Here is a 14,780-nt window from a genome sequence, read left to right as displayed (position 1 = left end):
TGTTTTTGTATATAAAAAAAATGTTACCTGTCTTGGACTTTGCACTTCTGTCGTGTTTTGTATCGTGTTTGTTGTTGTAACGTTCTGACCCCGTGCCACCTACTGGACATTTGTAACAAAAGAGCTTAATAGCTCATCGGATTTGGCTCTCGGACGGTGGGCTTCACGTAGAAAAAAAATTGACAGGCAGCACGCCCTAAGCCCCGCGGTGGTAATAGGCTATTCCGTTTTCCCATCCGTAAACTTTAAAGTAGTTTAATTAACACATTTGTGCCGTTTATATTATTCATGATTTACTTATTGCGCGACATCGACCATACCAAGTGACGACAATTGCGGGGGGGGGGGGGGCGGACCCTGCCAAGTGCTGCGCGTTCGCTCGACCTCACGGGGGACATTTCCTTTTACGCGTTTTACAGACAACACATAGACACATAACGCTGCGGATATTTCTTCACAGTGTAATGTCCTCTTCGCCCCCCCTAAAACAATGCGTCCAGTTTATAGTACAGACTCCGTAGATAATTATATTTAGTGCTTATGTAAAGGAGAGCCGACACAAGATTGCAGAGGGTTCGTCTTTCAATCCTTTTCTCCCATCCACACCTGTCCCCAGCCGTCCCAATCTCGTTCCCGCCAAAAGGCCCCTTCTTCCCGCCCGTTCTCCCCTTATATCTCCTCGATTACCCCTCCCAATAACCCTCCTATTGGTGGGAATCCTTCCCCTGACACCCCTACACTTACATAGCATTATTCTTGCACGCGCGGCGGATGCTGGGGGGAGTAGCGGCCCAGCCCCTAGCCTGGCAATGTGCCAACTCCACCGCCTCGCCAATGTAGGCCAGGACGTGGGCTACGCATGGCACAAGACCTCAACATGGTTATGGTAAGTACAAAGTTCCTTGCTTCTTACGCTAACAACTCAAGTCCATTGTTTACTCTTGTTCTGCCTCACAGCAGGAGTTTTGCCTCACGGCAGATGGGGGGGGGGGGCATATGTACACAGAAATTTCCTGTTTTTGATGCTGGTTTTGGTCACGTGACCAGGAAGTTGCGAATTAAGATTCCCGCTTAACCACGCGGGCGTCGGCCATTACGCACATAATTCAAGATGGAGGCACACATCGCATCCCAGTGAAGCCAGACGCAGTTGTCCATCTTGGGACTTTGAGAAGCATTGTCTGTAAGTTTGTTTATGTTCTTATAATATTGGCAATGCTGTTGTAATGTTGGAATGACCGTTATAGTGATGTAAATGCCTTTATGGTGCTGTTAAGTTGGTGTGGTAAATACGAGGCCTAGTTAGCAACGAAGCCTGCAACTTTCCTTATTGTGGATGTTACTTGTGATTTAGTACGTCGAGTCAGACTTGTGCCCAGGTGGCTATGTTGCGATCCTGAGAGCAAGGATGACGAAGTATATCATCCACAGTTTAGTGTTATGTGTAATGCTGTACATTTGGGGTGCAGTGTGATGAATACACGATGTGCCTTTATGCAACGCAGCGGCTTGTGCTCTTGTGTAGTTGTTCAGTGGTAGTGTTGGGGCCTGGTCCATCCAGGGTCTATTGCTGGGAAACATGTTATCACAGACAATGTTCTGATGCTGTGGTGTTCATTGTGTTGGTGTTTCCGGGTTATAACAGATGCTTTATCTGTGTTTTCTCACCAGTTTTACCTCGTTAAACTCAATAAATGACGTTTGGAGTCGGGCGTTCATCCTGGCTCCGAGGGTTTATTGAACGCGAGGTTAACTACTCAGCTAGCGGTGCAATGCAGCGCACAGCGAGGCCGAGACAACTATTGTTAAACACATTAGTTCACAGACATTACAGTAATAATGTTTGTGTGCAGATAATTAATCACGTTCATTGCTTATTATTATTATTAAACAAATATGTTGCCAGATATTGTGTGCAGATAACAACTCAGGTTCATTGTTTACCATTATGAAACAAGTTGACATGTTACAATAATTATGTTTGTGTGCACAAAGTCTTTTTGGATTTTTACGTTGCTCAATTTTCCATTTTTTTGATGCGCTTTTATGACCGTGCCACGGTCTACTGCCAGTCTGTGATTTCTGATTATTTCTTCAATACATTTCTATTATTTCCATCGCTCACGTCACGCTATTTCCTCATACGTAGTACTGCCATACTGATAGCTGTGCCATCTTCGGGGATTGCTGTGCCCGTCGATGTGTGTGTCTTTGAGTCCATATGTGTATGCGTGTAGAGCCATGCGTGTCTTTAACTCCATGTGTGTGTCTGTCTTTTTCGAATGGACCACGCCCCATGTGTGTGTGTACGTCAAAGTGTTTATGTGTGTGTGTCAGTCCAAGTGTGCGTGTCAATCCATTTGTGTGCATATCAGTCGCTGTGTGTGTGTGTAAGTCCATGTGTGTGTGTCTTCGTCCATATGTGTGTGTGTAGGTACATATGTGTGTTTACGTCAATGTGTGTGTGAGTCCACGTATTGCTGTGTGTGAGTCGGTGTGTGTGTGTGAGTCGCTGTATGTGTTTACATCCATATATGTGCGTGTAACTCCATGTGTGTATATCTCAAGTCGATGTCTATGTGTGATAAGCCACGTGTGTATGTGTGTGTACGGCAATGTGTGTGTCACTATGTATGTATGTGTGTAAGTCCCTGTATGTGTGGACGTCGATATGTGTGTGTAACTCCATGTGTGTGTATCTCAAGTGCATGTCTATGTGTGTGTGTGTGTGAGTCCATGTGTGTCTGTAAGTCGATGTGTTTGTGTGTGTGAGTCGATATGTGTGTGTGTCTCAGTCCATGTGCGTGTGTGTTAGTCGCTGTGTGTGCATGCCTCCATGTTAGTCAGTGTAACTCCATTTCTTTGCGTGTCTGTAGGTCCATGTGTGCATCTTAGTCCATGCATGTGCTTTATTGACCTGCTCAAGGCCTATGATACCATCAGTAGGCCTGGCCTCTGGGTTGCTCTTCGTGCTTTCCGAGTCCCTGACCCACTGATCATCATCCTTAAGGACCTTCATTATGGTGAGCGGCCCCACGTCTAACTACGTGGCTGTGAGTCAGAGCCATTCCCTTTACACCTTGGGGTGCAGCAGGGATGTCCTCTGGCTCCCACATTATTTTACATATATTTGGACCACGTAGTTCATCAAGCCTTCAATGCTTGTACCGGAAGAAGTCCCATCTGCTACAGATACAATGGGAGGCTGAACGATGCCTGGGTGCGGTCAAGGGATGGCTCCCTATTGCTCAACCACATTATGTATGCCGATTATCTGCTAATTGCTGCTCACTCGGAGGAGGAGTTCGAGGTGCTGCTGCTGAACCTGGAGCTTGCCACCAACAGGTGGGGCCTTACCATCAGCCCCACCAAAACTACGCACCTGCCTGGCTATTTTGTACCATCGAACACTCCACCCCCACAACTCCCAATTGGTGATGGGGCAGTTGTGGAGACAGTGGAGAGTTTCTCATACCTTGCCAGTGTGCTAATGACCAGCTCCGGTTTAACAGCAAAGGTCTCACTCCGAATAAGTCGAGCTGCATTATCTTTTCATTGGCTGCGTAACGCTGTGTGGAAGCTACCTGGTCTATCACTCTGTACGAAGCTTCAGGTCTTCTCTGCCACGGTCATTCCCTCCTTTCTCTACGCTTGTGAAACTTGGACCCCCCTAATGGAACATCTTTGCCGGTTAGAAACATTTAGGATGGCCTGCCTACGATCAATCCTGGGTTTAACCTGGCTGCATTGTGTGAGGAGCTCACAAATCCTTGAAAGATGTGAACAAAGTCCCATCAGTGACCTCCAGCAGGCAAGGCTGCGTTGCCTGAGTCATGTAGCCTGCATGGCCAGCCACCGCATGCCTAAACAACTTTTGTTCGGCCGGATCGAGGGGCTAAACAGGCGCGGCACGGGCTGGAGAAGACATGGAGTGATGTGGTACAGGAGGACTTGGAGCTGAGTCCACTTGCGGATGACTGCTACCAGCCGTGTCAAGATCGGCCTCTGTGGAGGAGGCTCCTGAAGGACGCTACTGGGCAGTTGGAGGCAGTCACCCTCCAACAACAACGGAGGGCGGAGGAGCGACGCTCACAACAATGAGCGGAGCGCCGGGTGGCTAAAGCACAGAAAGTTGCCACAGTAAGGGCCACAGGTGGTGCATCAGCCATTTGTCTCAGTCAGTCGACCTGTGCCATCTGGGTTTGCCCGTGATCTCCTGTCTGCGGGCGTTCGACACTTCACGTGGCCTTAAGGTGCACATAGCCTGGCACAAGCATTGTCGTAATGTCACCGCCACTTAGTGGCGAATGGTGGTTGTTGTTGTTCAGTTTATGTATGTATGTGTGAGTCCATTTGTGCGTGTAACTCTGTGTGTGTGTCAGTCGATTTGCGTGTGTAACTACATGTGTGTCTGCCTTTTTCGCCCGGGCAACGCCGGGTACTAAACGCTCGTCAGTGTATAAAACATTCCAGTTCACCATTGCAAATCACTGCACCCCTACACTGTAATCACACTCCTAGGGCAGGGTGACCACATCCATGTTGGATTCACACACACACACAGAGCAGTACCTATTTTATCACCCCCCTAGAAAGGTTGTGAGGATTTTTTACGCTCAGCCCCCATTCTAATGGAGAGCCGCGCACTCGTAACCACCAACTAGTAACAGGCGTAACACTGCACGTAACGGTGACGACAGTGGCGAGTGCCGTGCATTCTGGTGTCTGCTCTCTACGATGTTCACGTTCACCTCTCTCAGGAAGCACCACTCAGATCCACAATCCTCACCGAGTCACCAACGTTACCGTACAACAACCCATCCACGTACAGCCCAGGATATAGGGGCTGAGCGAAGGTTTGGTGAAAAGAGTGCAAGAGCACCATGGAGTTGGCGCTGTAAAAAGACAGGAGCCCCGCGTCCCAGTCCAGATGAACCCCGACTCTCCGTAGAGGCTCTGGCACCGACAGTGAGGTCTCTACCCCGCCATGCAGCACTGAGAAGCTGTTGCCATATTTCTGTAGACACCAGGAGACGTCACTCCCTCCCAGGCGGCACTCAGCACCACGCCCTCTCCGTGGGATCGTCGCATACGCGACTCCAATCCTACACAACCACCCCGAATTCCCCACGTCCACCTCCCAGTAGTGCTGACCCGACGAGAAGCTCTCAGAGCACAGGGCTTGGTCCCAGTAATTAAACCGGTGTGGGTGATGGAGACGACCCTGGGGGACATCGTTCAGCGTCACCGTCCTGAGATCTGAGGAAATCTGGAGGAGGTCGTAGGCTGAGTTTGTGTCCAGAGTCGGTGAGCATCCATCTGTGGTGACAACAGCAACGACGCTCGCACCGTGGTTACAGCAACGTGTGCGCAGTGGCAGTCCGAGCATTACAGGTAGCGTGTACACACACACACTGCGTGTTGTGTTATCATTCATGTTATTGTAGTGATACTACAATACATAATACATTGATGCGTAACAAACGCACAATTATTATAATGTGTATGACATGATACCAGTATGTGTATACAAATACTAACGAATACTAGTATATGTACACAAATACTCACGAATACTAGTAGGCATACACAGATACTAACGAATGCTCGTACATATTTACAAACACTAACACTCGTATGTGTTCACAAATACTAACGAATACTAGAATATGTATACAAATACTAAGGAATGCTAGTATGTGTACTAATAATACTAATATCACCATGAATGTGTGGGCAGTAGTATTGAACATTCGTGATGATGTCTACACCAGGATGTTAATGTCACTATTGTAGCGTCTCTTTATAAACACGACCCGTGTACAATAGTCTCCACAGCCTCGCACAGTCACATCCACGCCCTGACATTTTCTCACTCCACTGATGGATGAGGGCCTCCCCACACCGTGCGGGTCATGGGGGTTATTTGACTCTTGTCAGTGGGCTTTGGTAAAGGTGGGGATCATATATGTAGAACCATATAGGTACAGTACAATAATGGTGTATGCTGCACTGCCCTCTGCTGGTGTGATGTGTAAACATTTGCTATGTGCCGTGCCGGCCTTCATAAGTGCTTGCTACTCGCTAACACCACTTGCCCCAACAGTCTGTTGAGGCTCTAGGGGGATATTTGTCTGTCCATCTGTATATCGTATTTGGACTGCCTGTCTTCAGAGGTGAGGTCGTGGGTTCGTTCCCAATCCTGACGCCTGCTGTATATTTGGAGTTTTCGTCTCTCTCTCTCTTCGTGGTCGCGTGGATTTTCCCCCAGGTCCTCCAGATTTCTCCTCCACATTTAGATATAACATAATGCGTTCAGAGTATTTTGCTGCTACTATAAATGTCTAAGCTTATTCTGAAAAAGTAACTAATAGTTCAGTGGGCCTTACCTGTTGCAACAAAAAAGTTGATGAAGGTGGGGAGCACAGAAGTGCAGTGCAACATAGCAGCACACACGGGTGCAAGACTGAGGAACTCACAGACGAGAGGCAGGAATCTGTTAACGACTCTTTCAAGGGAGCTGATCGTGGTGGCGTCCAGTGAAGTTGGAGGTGGAGGTGCGGATTCCTTTGGGATCTCTCTCCTAGGACAACCACCAACAGCATCACACACATCCTCGTTTACCCACATAATCGGAACACTCAGCATCCATAGCACAGACAGTCCATGTCTGACACACAGTACATGACTCACACACAGCCAGCGACTCACACACAGCCAGCGTCTGACACACAGCCAGTGTCTCACACACAGCCAGTGTCTCACACACAGCCCATGTCACACACACACAGCCCCGTGTTAAGGGTTTAACCGTGAGATGTTAATGATCTATACCTGCGCATCGTCTCCAGGTGTCCCTGTGGAAGAGAGGGAAAGAGATCACGGGTGAAGTCTCTACCTTTGGACCACGAGTCCCTCTGCTACTGCCCGCTCTGTTATTCTGAACACCCGCGCCATTTCCACAGAGGCGCTTCCCACCTGCAGGAAGGTGAGCGAGTCCTTCTCAAGCTGCAGAGTGCCCAGGCGAGTGGCCGCTGCCTGGAGCTCGGCGATCTCCCCCTTGTGACAAGCGATGTTCTCTTCGATCCGGGACAGCAGATCGCGCTCCTTCACGCCCACGCGACGTAGAGCCTCCCTCTCGTCCTCGTCCAGAGCCTTCCTTAGGCGGGCGAACTTGCTTGTGATGCAACCCCTGATTCCAGCCACCGATTTCTGCAGAGACACATAGCTCCCTGAGCCACTCCATATGTGAGTGTGGTTGCCGTGGTGGCTAGGAGATGTTATCTCCCTCACTTGGTATACAGGAGGTCGTGGGTTTGATCCTGACCCTGACGCCTGTATATTTGGAGTTCGTGTGTTTACTCTGTTATTCGTGTGGATTTCTCTCTGGGTCCGCCGGGTCTTCCCTCCACCTTTAGAATCAACGAGAGTATTTGGCTGCTATCAATTTCCACTTGAGCCATTTCGTTGAGCTATCGTTTCTGAAAGAGAGGTCGCTTCTAAAAAACGACTATATGGCTCAGTGGTAAAATAAATAAAAAGTTTAATCTCTGGGTCTTTATCATTATGTATCCCTATGCATTTATGTGGATCTCTAGGTATCTCTATGGGTCTCTGTATCTCTATGTGTCGCTATATGCCTCCATGTATCCATATTGGTCTCTGTCTCACTATTGGTCTTGTATCAATATGGGTATTTATTATCTATATGGGTCTCTCTGGGTCTCTATCGTTCTGGTACTATACATGTCCACGTGATGATGGTATCAGCCACTTGGTTGAGATATTTGCCAGGTTGCTTCTGAAAAAGAGCTAACAGGTCAGGAGGCCTTACCTGGTAAACACATAAAATAATAGTCTCTCGTCGTGAATCATGCCCCAGTTACGAGAGGCCCATGGGGCTGAGTCGATCCATGCCAAGAGGGCAAGAGGGGTGCCCATAGAGAGTGCTGGATCGTGGATGTTGAGAGTCGGGCACTTGGAGTCTGGTGGGTGCCCCTCGTGGGTCCGACGAGATGTGGCTAGATGTTAACTACCTCGTCTGGTATGCAGGAGGACGTGGTTCGATCTCGTCCCTGACGATACCTGTTGAATATTTGGAGTTTGAATTTCTCTGTCTCTCCCCGTGGTCGTGTGGATTTTTCTCCGGGTCCTCTGGGTTTTGCCTCCACATTTAGAATCAACATCATGCATTCAGAGTATTTGGCTGCAATACATTTCCACATCACTCACCATCTTAGACTCACACACACACTCACACTCTCAGACGCACACACATACACACACTCTCACACTCTCAGACTCACACAAACACACTCTCACACTCTCAGACTCTCAGACTCACACACATACACTCACTCTCACACTCTCAGACTCACACACGCACACACTCACGCTCACACTCTCAGACTCAAACACACACAAACACTCACGCTCACACTCTCAGACTCACACACACACTCACCCTCACACTCTTAGACTCACACACACATACACTCACTCTCACACTCTCAGACTCACACACACACTCACTCTCACACTCTCAGACTCACACACGGACACACTCATGCTCACACTCTCAGACTCACACACACACAAACACTCACGCTCACACTCTCAGACTCACAAACACATTCACCTTCATACTCTCAGACTCACACACACACACTCACACTCTCAGACTCTCAGACTCACACACACATTCACCCTCACACTCTCAGACTCACACACACACACTCACACTCTCAGACTCTCAGACTCACACACATACACTCACTCTCACACTCTCAGACTCACACACACTCTCACACTCTCAGACTCTCAGATTCACACACACACTCTCAGACTCACACACACACATACACTCACTCTCACACTCTTAGACTCACATACACACACACACTCTCACACTCTCAGACTCACACACACACACACTCACTCTCACACTCTCAGACTCACACACACTCTCAGACTCACACACACACTCACTCTCACACTCTCAGACTCACACACATACACTCACTCTCACACTCTCAGACTCACACACACACACACACTCTCACACTCTTAGACTCTCAGACTCACACAAACAAACTCTCACACGCTCAGACTCGCAAACACACTCTCAAACTCTCAGACTCACAAAAACACACACTCAATCTCACACTCTCAGACTCACACACACAGACTAACTCTCACACTCTTAGACTCACACACACATACACTCAAGCTCACACTCTCAGACTCACCCACACACTCACCCTCACACTCTCAGACTCACACACACACACTCACCCTCACACTCTCAGACTCACACACACAAACACTCACTCTCACACTCTCAGACTCACACACACACACACTCACTCTCACACTCTTAGACTCACACACACATACACTCACTCTCACACTCTCAGACTCACACACACTTACACTCACTCTCACACTCTCATACTCACACACACACACTCTCACACTCTCAGACTCACACACACACTCACCATCTTAGACTCACACACACACTCACACTCTCAGACACACATACATACACTCACCCTCACACTCTCAGACTCACACAAACACACTCTCACACTCTCAGACTCTCAGACTCACACATGCACACACTCACTCTCACACTCTCAGACTCACACACACATACACTCACTCTCACACTCTCAGACTCACACACACACTCTCACACTCTCAGACTCACACACACACACACTCACTCTCACACTCTTAGACTCACACACACATACACTCACTCTCACACTCTCAGACTCACACACACATACACTCACTCTCACACTCTCAGACTCACACACACACACTCTCACACTCACAGACTCACACACACACACTCACTCTCACACTCTTAGACTCACACACACATACACTCACTCTCACACTCTCAGACTCAAACACACACACTCACCCTCACACTCTCAGACTCACACACACACTCACCATCTTAGACTCACACTCACACCCACACTCTCAGACGCACATACATACACTCACTCTCACACTCTCAGACTCACACAAACATACTCTCACACTCTCAGACTCTCAGACTCACACACACACACACTCTCAGACTCTCAGACTCACACACACACTCACTCTCACACTCTCAGACTCACACACGCACACACTCACGCTCACACTCTCAGACTCACACACACACACACACTCATGCTCACACTCTCAGACTCACACACACACACTCACCCTCACTCTCTTAGACTCACACACACATACACTCACTCTCACACTCTCAGACTCACACACACATTCACCCTCATACTCTCAGACTCACACAAACACACTCACACTCTCAGACTCTCAGACTCACACACACATTCACCCTCACACTCTCAGACTCACACACACACACTCACACTCTCAGACTCTCAGACTCACACACATACACTCACTCTCACACTCTCAGACTCACACACACACACACTCTCACACTCTCAGACTCTCAGAGTCACACACACACTCTCAGACTCACATACACACACTCGCACTCACACTCTCAGACTCACACACACTCTCAGACTCACACACACACTCACCCTCTCAGACTCACACACACACTCACTCTCAGACTCACACACATACACTCACTCTCACACTCTCAGACTCACACACACACACTCTCACACTCTCAGACTCTCAGACTCACACACACACACACACACTCTCAGACTCGCACACACACACTCACTCTCACAGTCTCAGACTCACACACACACTCAGTCTCACACTTTCAGACTCGCACACACACACTCTGAGACTCACGCACACATACACTCACTCTCACACTCTCAGACTCGCACACACATTCACCCTCATACTCTCAGACTCACACAAACACACTCACACTCTCAGACTCTCAGACTCACACACACATTCACCCTCACACTCTCAGACTCACACACACACACTCACACTCTCAGACTCTCAGACTCACACACATACACTCACTCTCACACTCTCAGACTCACACACACACACTCTCAGACTCTCAGAGTCACACACACACTCTCAGACTCACATACACACACTCGCACTCACACTCTCAGACTCACACACACTCTCAGACTCACACACACACTCACCCTCTCAGACTCACACACACACACACTCTCAGACTCACACACATACACTCACTCTCACACTCTCAGACTCACACACACACACTCTCAGACTCTCAGACTCACACACACACACACTCTCAGACTCGCACACACACACTCACTCTCACAGTCTCAGACTCACACACACACTCAGTCTCACACTTTCAGACTCGCACACACACACTCTGAGACTCACGCACACATACACTCACTCTCACACTCTCAGACTCACACACGCACACACTCACGCTTACATTCTCAGACTCACACACACACAAACACTCATGCTCACACTCTCAGACTCACACACACACTCACTCTCACACTCTCAGACTCACACACACACACACTCACCCTCACACTCTTAGACTCACACACACATACACTCACTCTCACACTCTCAGACTCACACACACACTCACTCTCACACTCTCAGACTCACACACGCACACACTCATGCTCACACTCTCAGATTCACACACACACAAACACTCACGCTCACACTCTCAGACTCACACACACATTCACCTTCATACTCTCAGACTCACACACACACACTCACACTCTCAGACTCTCAGACTCACACACACAGACTCACTCTCACACTCTTAGACTCACACACACATACACTCACGCTCACACTCTCAGACTCACCCACACACTCACCCTCACACTCTCAGACTCACACACACACACTCACCCTCACACTCTCAGACTCACACACACAAACACTCACTCTCACACTCTCAGACTCACACACACACACACTCTCAGACTCTCAGACTCGCACACACACACACACACACTCACTCTCACAGTTTCAGACTCACACACACACTCAGTCTCACACTCTCAGACTCGCACACACACACTCTCAGACTCAGGCACACATACACTCACTCTCACACTCTCAGACTCACACACACACACACACTCTTACACGCTCAGACTCGCACACACACTCTCAAACTCTCAGACTCACAAAAACACACACTCAATCTCACACTCTCAGACTCACACACACACTCTCTCACACTCTCAGATTCACACACACACTCTCAGACTCACACACACACACACTCACTCTCACACTCTTAGACTCACATACACACACACACTCTCACACTCTCAGAATCACACACACACACTCACTCTCACACTCTCAGACTCACACACACTCTCAGACTCACACACACTCTCACACTCTCAGACTCATACACATACACTCACTCTCACACTCTCAGACTCACACACACACACTCTCACACTCTCAGACTCTCAGACTCACACACACACACACTCTCAGACTCTCAGACTCGCGCACACACACACACACACTCACTCTCACAGTTTCAGACTCACACACACACTCAGTCTCACACTCTCAGACTCGCACACACACACTCTCAGACTCAGGCACACATACACTCACTCTCACACTCTCAGACACACACACATACACACTCTCACACGCTCAGACTCGCACACACACTCTCAAACTCACAAAAACACACACTCAATCTCACACTCTGAGACTCACACACATACACTCATTCTCACACTCTCAGACTCACACACACACTCACCCTCACACTCTCAGACTCACACACACACTCACTCTCACACTCTCAGACTCACACACGCACACACTCACGCTCACACTCTCAGACTCACACACACACTCACCCTCACACTCTCAGACTCACACACACACTCACTCTCACACTCAGACTCACACACGCACACACTCACGCTCACACTCTCAGACTCACACACACACAAACACTCACGCTCACACTCTCAGACTCACACACACACACTCACCCTCACACTCTTAGACTCACATACACACACACACACTCTCACACTCTCAGAATCACACACACACACTCACTTTCACACTCAGACTCACACACAATCTCAGACTCACACACACACTCACTCTCACACTCTCAGACTCATACACATACACTCACTCTCACACTCTCAGACTCACACACACACACTCTCACACTCTCAGACTCTCAGACTCACACACACACACACTCTCATACTCTCAGACTCGCACACACACACACACACACTCACTCTCACAGTTTCAGACTCACACACACACTCAGTCTCACACTCTCAGACTCGCACACACACACTCTCAGACTCAGGCACACATACACTCACTCTCACACTCTCAGACTCACACACACACACACACTCTCACACGCTCAGACTCGCACACACACTCTCAAACTCTCAGACTCACAAAAACACACACTCAATCTCACACTCTGAGACTCACACACATACACTCATTCTCACACTCTCAGACTCACACACACAGACTCACTCTCACACTCTTAGACTCACACACACATACACTCACGCTCACACTCTCAGACTCACCCACACACTCACCCTCACACTCTCAGAATCACACACACACTCACTCTCACACTCTCAGACTCACACACGCACACACTCACGCTCACACTCTCAGACTCACACACACACAAACACTCACGCTCACACTCTCAGACTCACACACACACACACTCACCCTCACACTCTTAGACTCACACACACATACACTCACTCTCACACTCTTAGACTCACACACACATACACTCACGCTCACACTCTCAGACTCACCCACACACTCACCCTCACACTCTCAGACTCACACACACACTCACTCTCACACTCTCAGACTCACACACGCACACACTCACGCTCACACTCTCAGACTCACACACACACAAACACTCACGCTCACACTCTCAGACTCACACACACACACACTCACTCTCACAGTTTCAGACTCACACACACACTCAGTCTCACACTCTCAGACTCGCACACACACACTCTCAGACTCAGGCACACATACACTCACTCTCACACTCTCAGCCTCACACACACACACACACACACTCTCACACGCTCAGACTCGCACACACACTCTCAAACCCTCAGACTCACAAAAACACACACTCAATCTCACACTCTGAGACTCACACACATACACTCATTCTCACACTCTCAGACTCACACACACAGACTCACTCTCACACTCTTAGACTCACACACACATACACTCACGCTCACACTCTCAGAATCACCCACACACTCACCCTCACACTCTCAGACTCACACACACACTCACTCTCACACTCTCAGACTCACACACGCACACACTCACGCTCACACTCTCAGACTCACACACACACAAACACTCACGCTCACACTCTCAGACGCACACACACACACAATCACCCTCACACTCTTAGACTCACACACACATACACTCACTCTCACACTCTCAGACTCACACTCACTCTCACACTCTCAGACTCACACACGGACACACTCATGCTCACACTCTCAGACTCACACACACACAAACACTCACGCTCACACTCTCAGACTCACACACACATTCACCCTCACACTCTCAGACTCACACACACACACTCACACTCTCAGACTCTCAGACTCACACACACACTCTCAGACTCACACACACATACACTCACTCTCACACTCTCAGACTCAACACACACACTCACACTCTCAGACTCACACACCCACACACTCACACTCACACTCTTAGACTCACACACACATACACTCACTCTCACA

General features: G+C 48.9%; 1 protein-coding gene across 1 annotated transcript in view; it reads right to left on the bottom strand.

Annotated features, from left to right (window-relative positions):
* Positions 1-1,714: 1,714 nt before the first annotated feature.
* LOC144732961 (tripartite motif-containing protein 16-like) overlaps positions 1,715-14,780 on the bottom strand; it is a 35,178-nt gene continuing 22,112 nt past the window's right edge. The window contains exons 3-6 of the mRNA XM_078614632.1: positions 6,979-7,212; positions 6,835-6,857; positions 6,480-6,583; positions 1,715-5,319 (exon numbers count right to left, since the gene is read on the bottom strand). Of these exons, the coding sequence (XP_078470758.1) occupies positions 4,757-5,319; positions 6,480-6,583; positions 6,835-6,857; positions 6,979-7,212 (924 nt within the window). The 3' untranslated portion in view covers positions 1,715-4,756. The remainder of the gene's footprint in view (positions 5,320-6,479; positions 6,584-6,834; positions 6,858-6,978; positions 7,213-14,780) is intronic.

Source organism: Lampetra planeri, chromosome 45 (assembly GCF_965212315.1).
Source record: "Lampetra planeri chromosome 45, kcLamPlan1.2.h2, whole genome shotgun sequence".
NCBI classification, from domain to species: Eukaryota; Metazoa; Chordata; class Hyperoartia; order Petromyzontiformes; family Petromyzontidae; genus Lampetra; species Lampetra planeri.
This window is presented reverse-complemented; position numbering and strand designations above follow the sequence as displayed.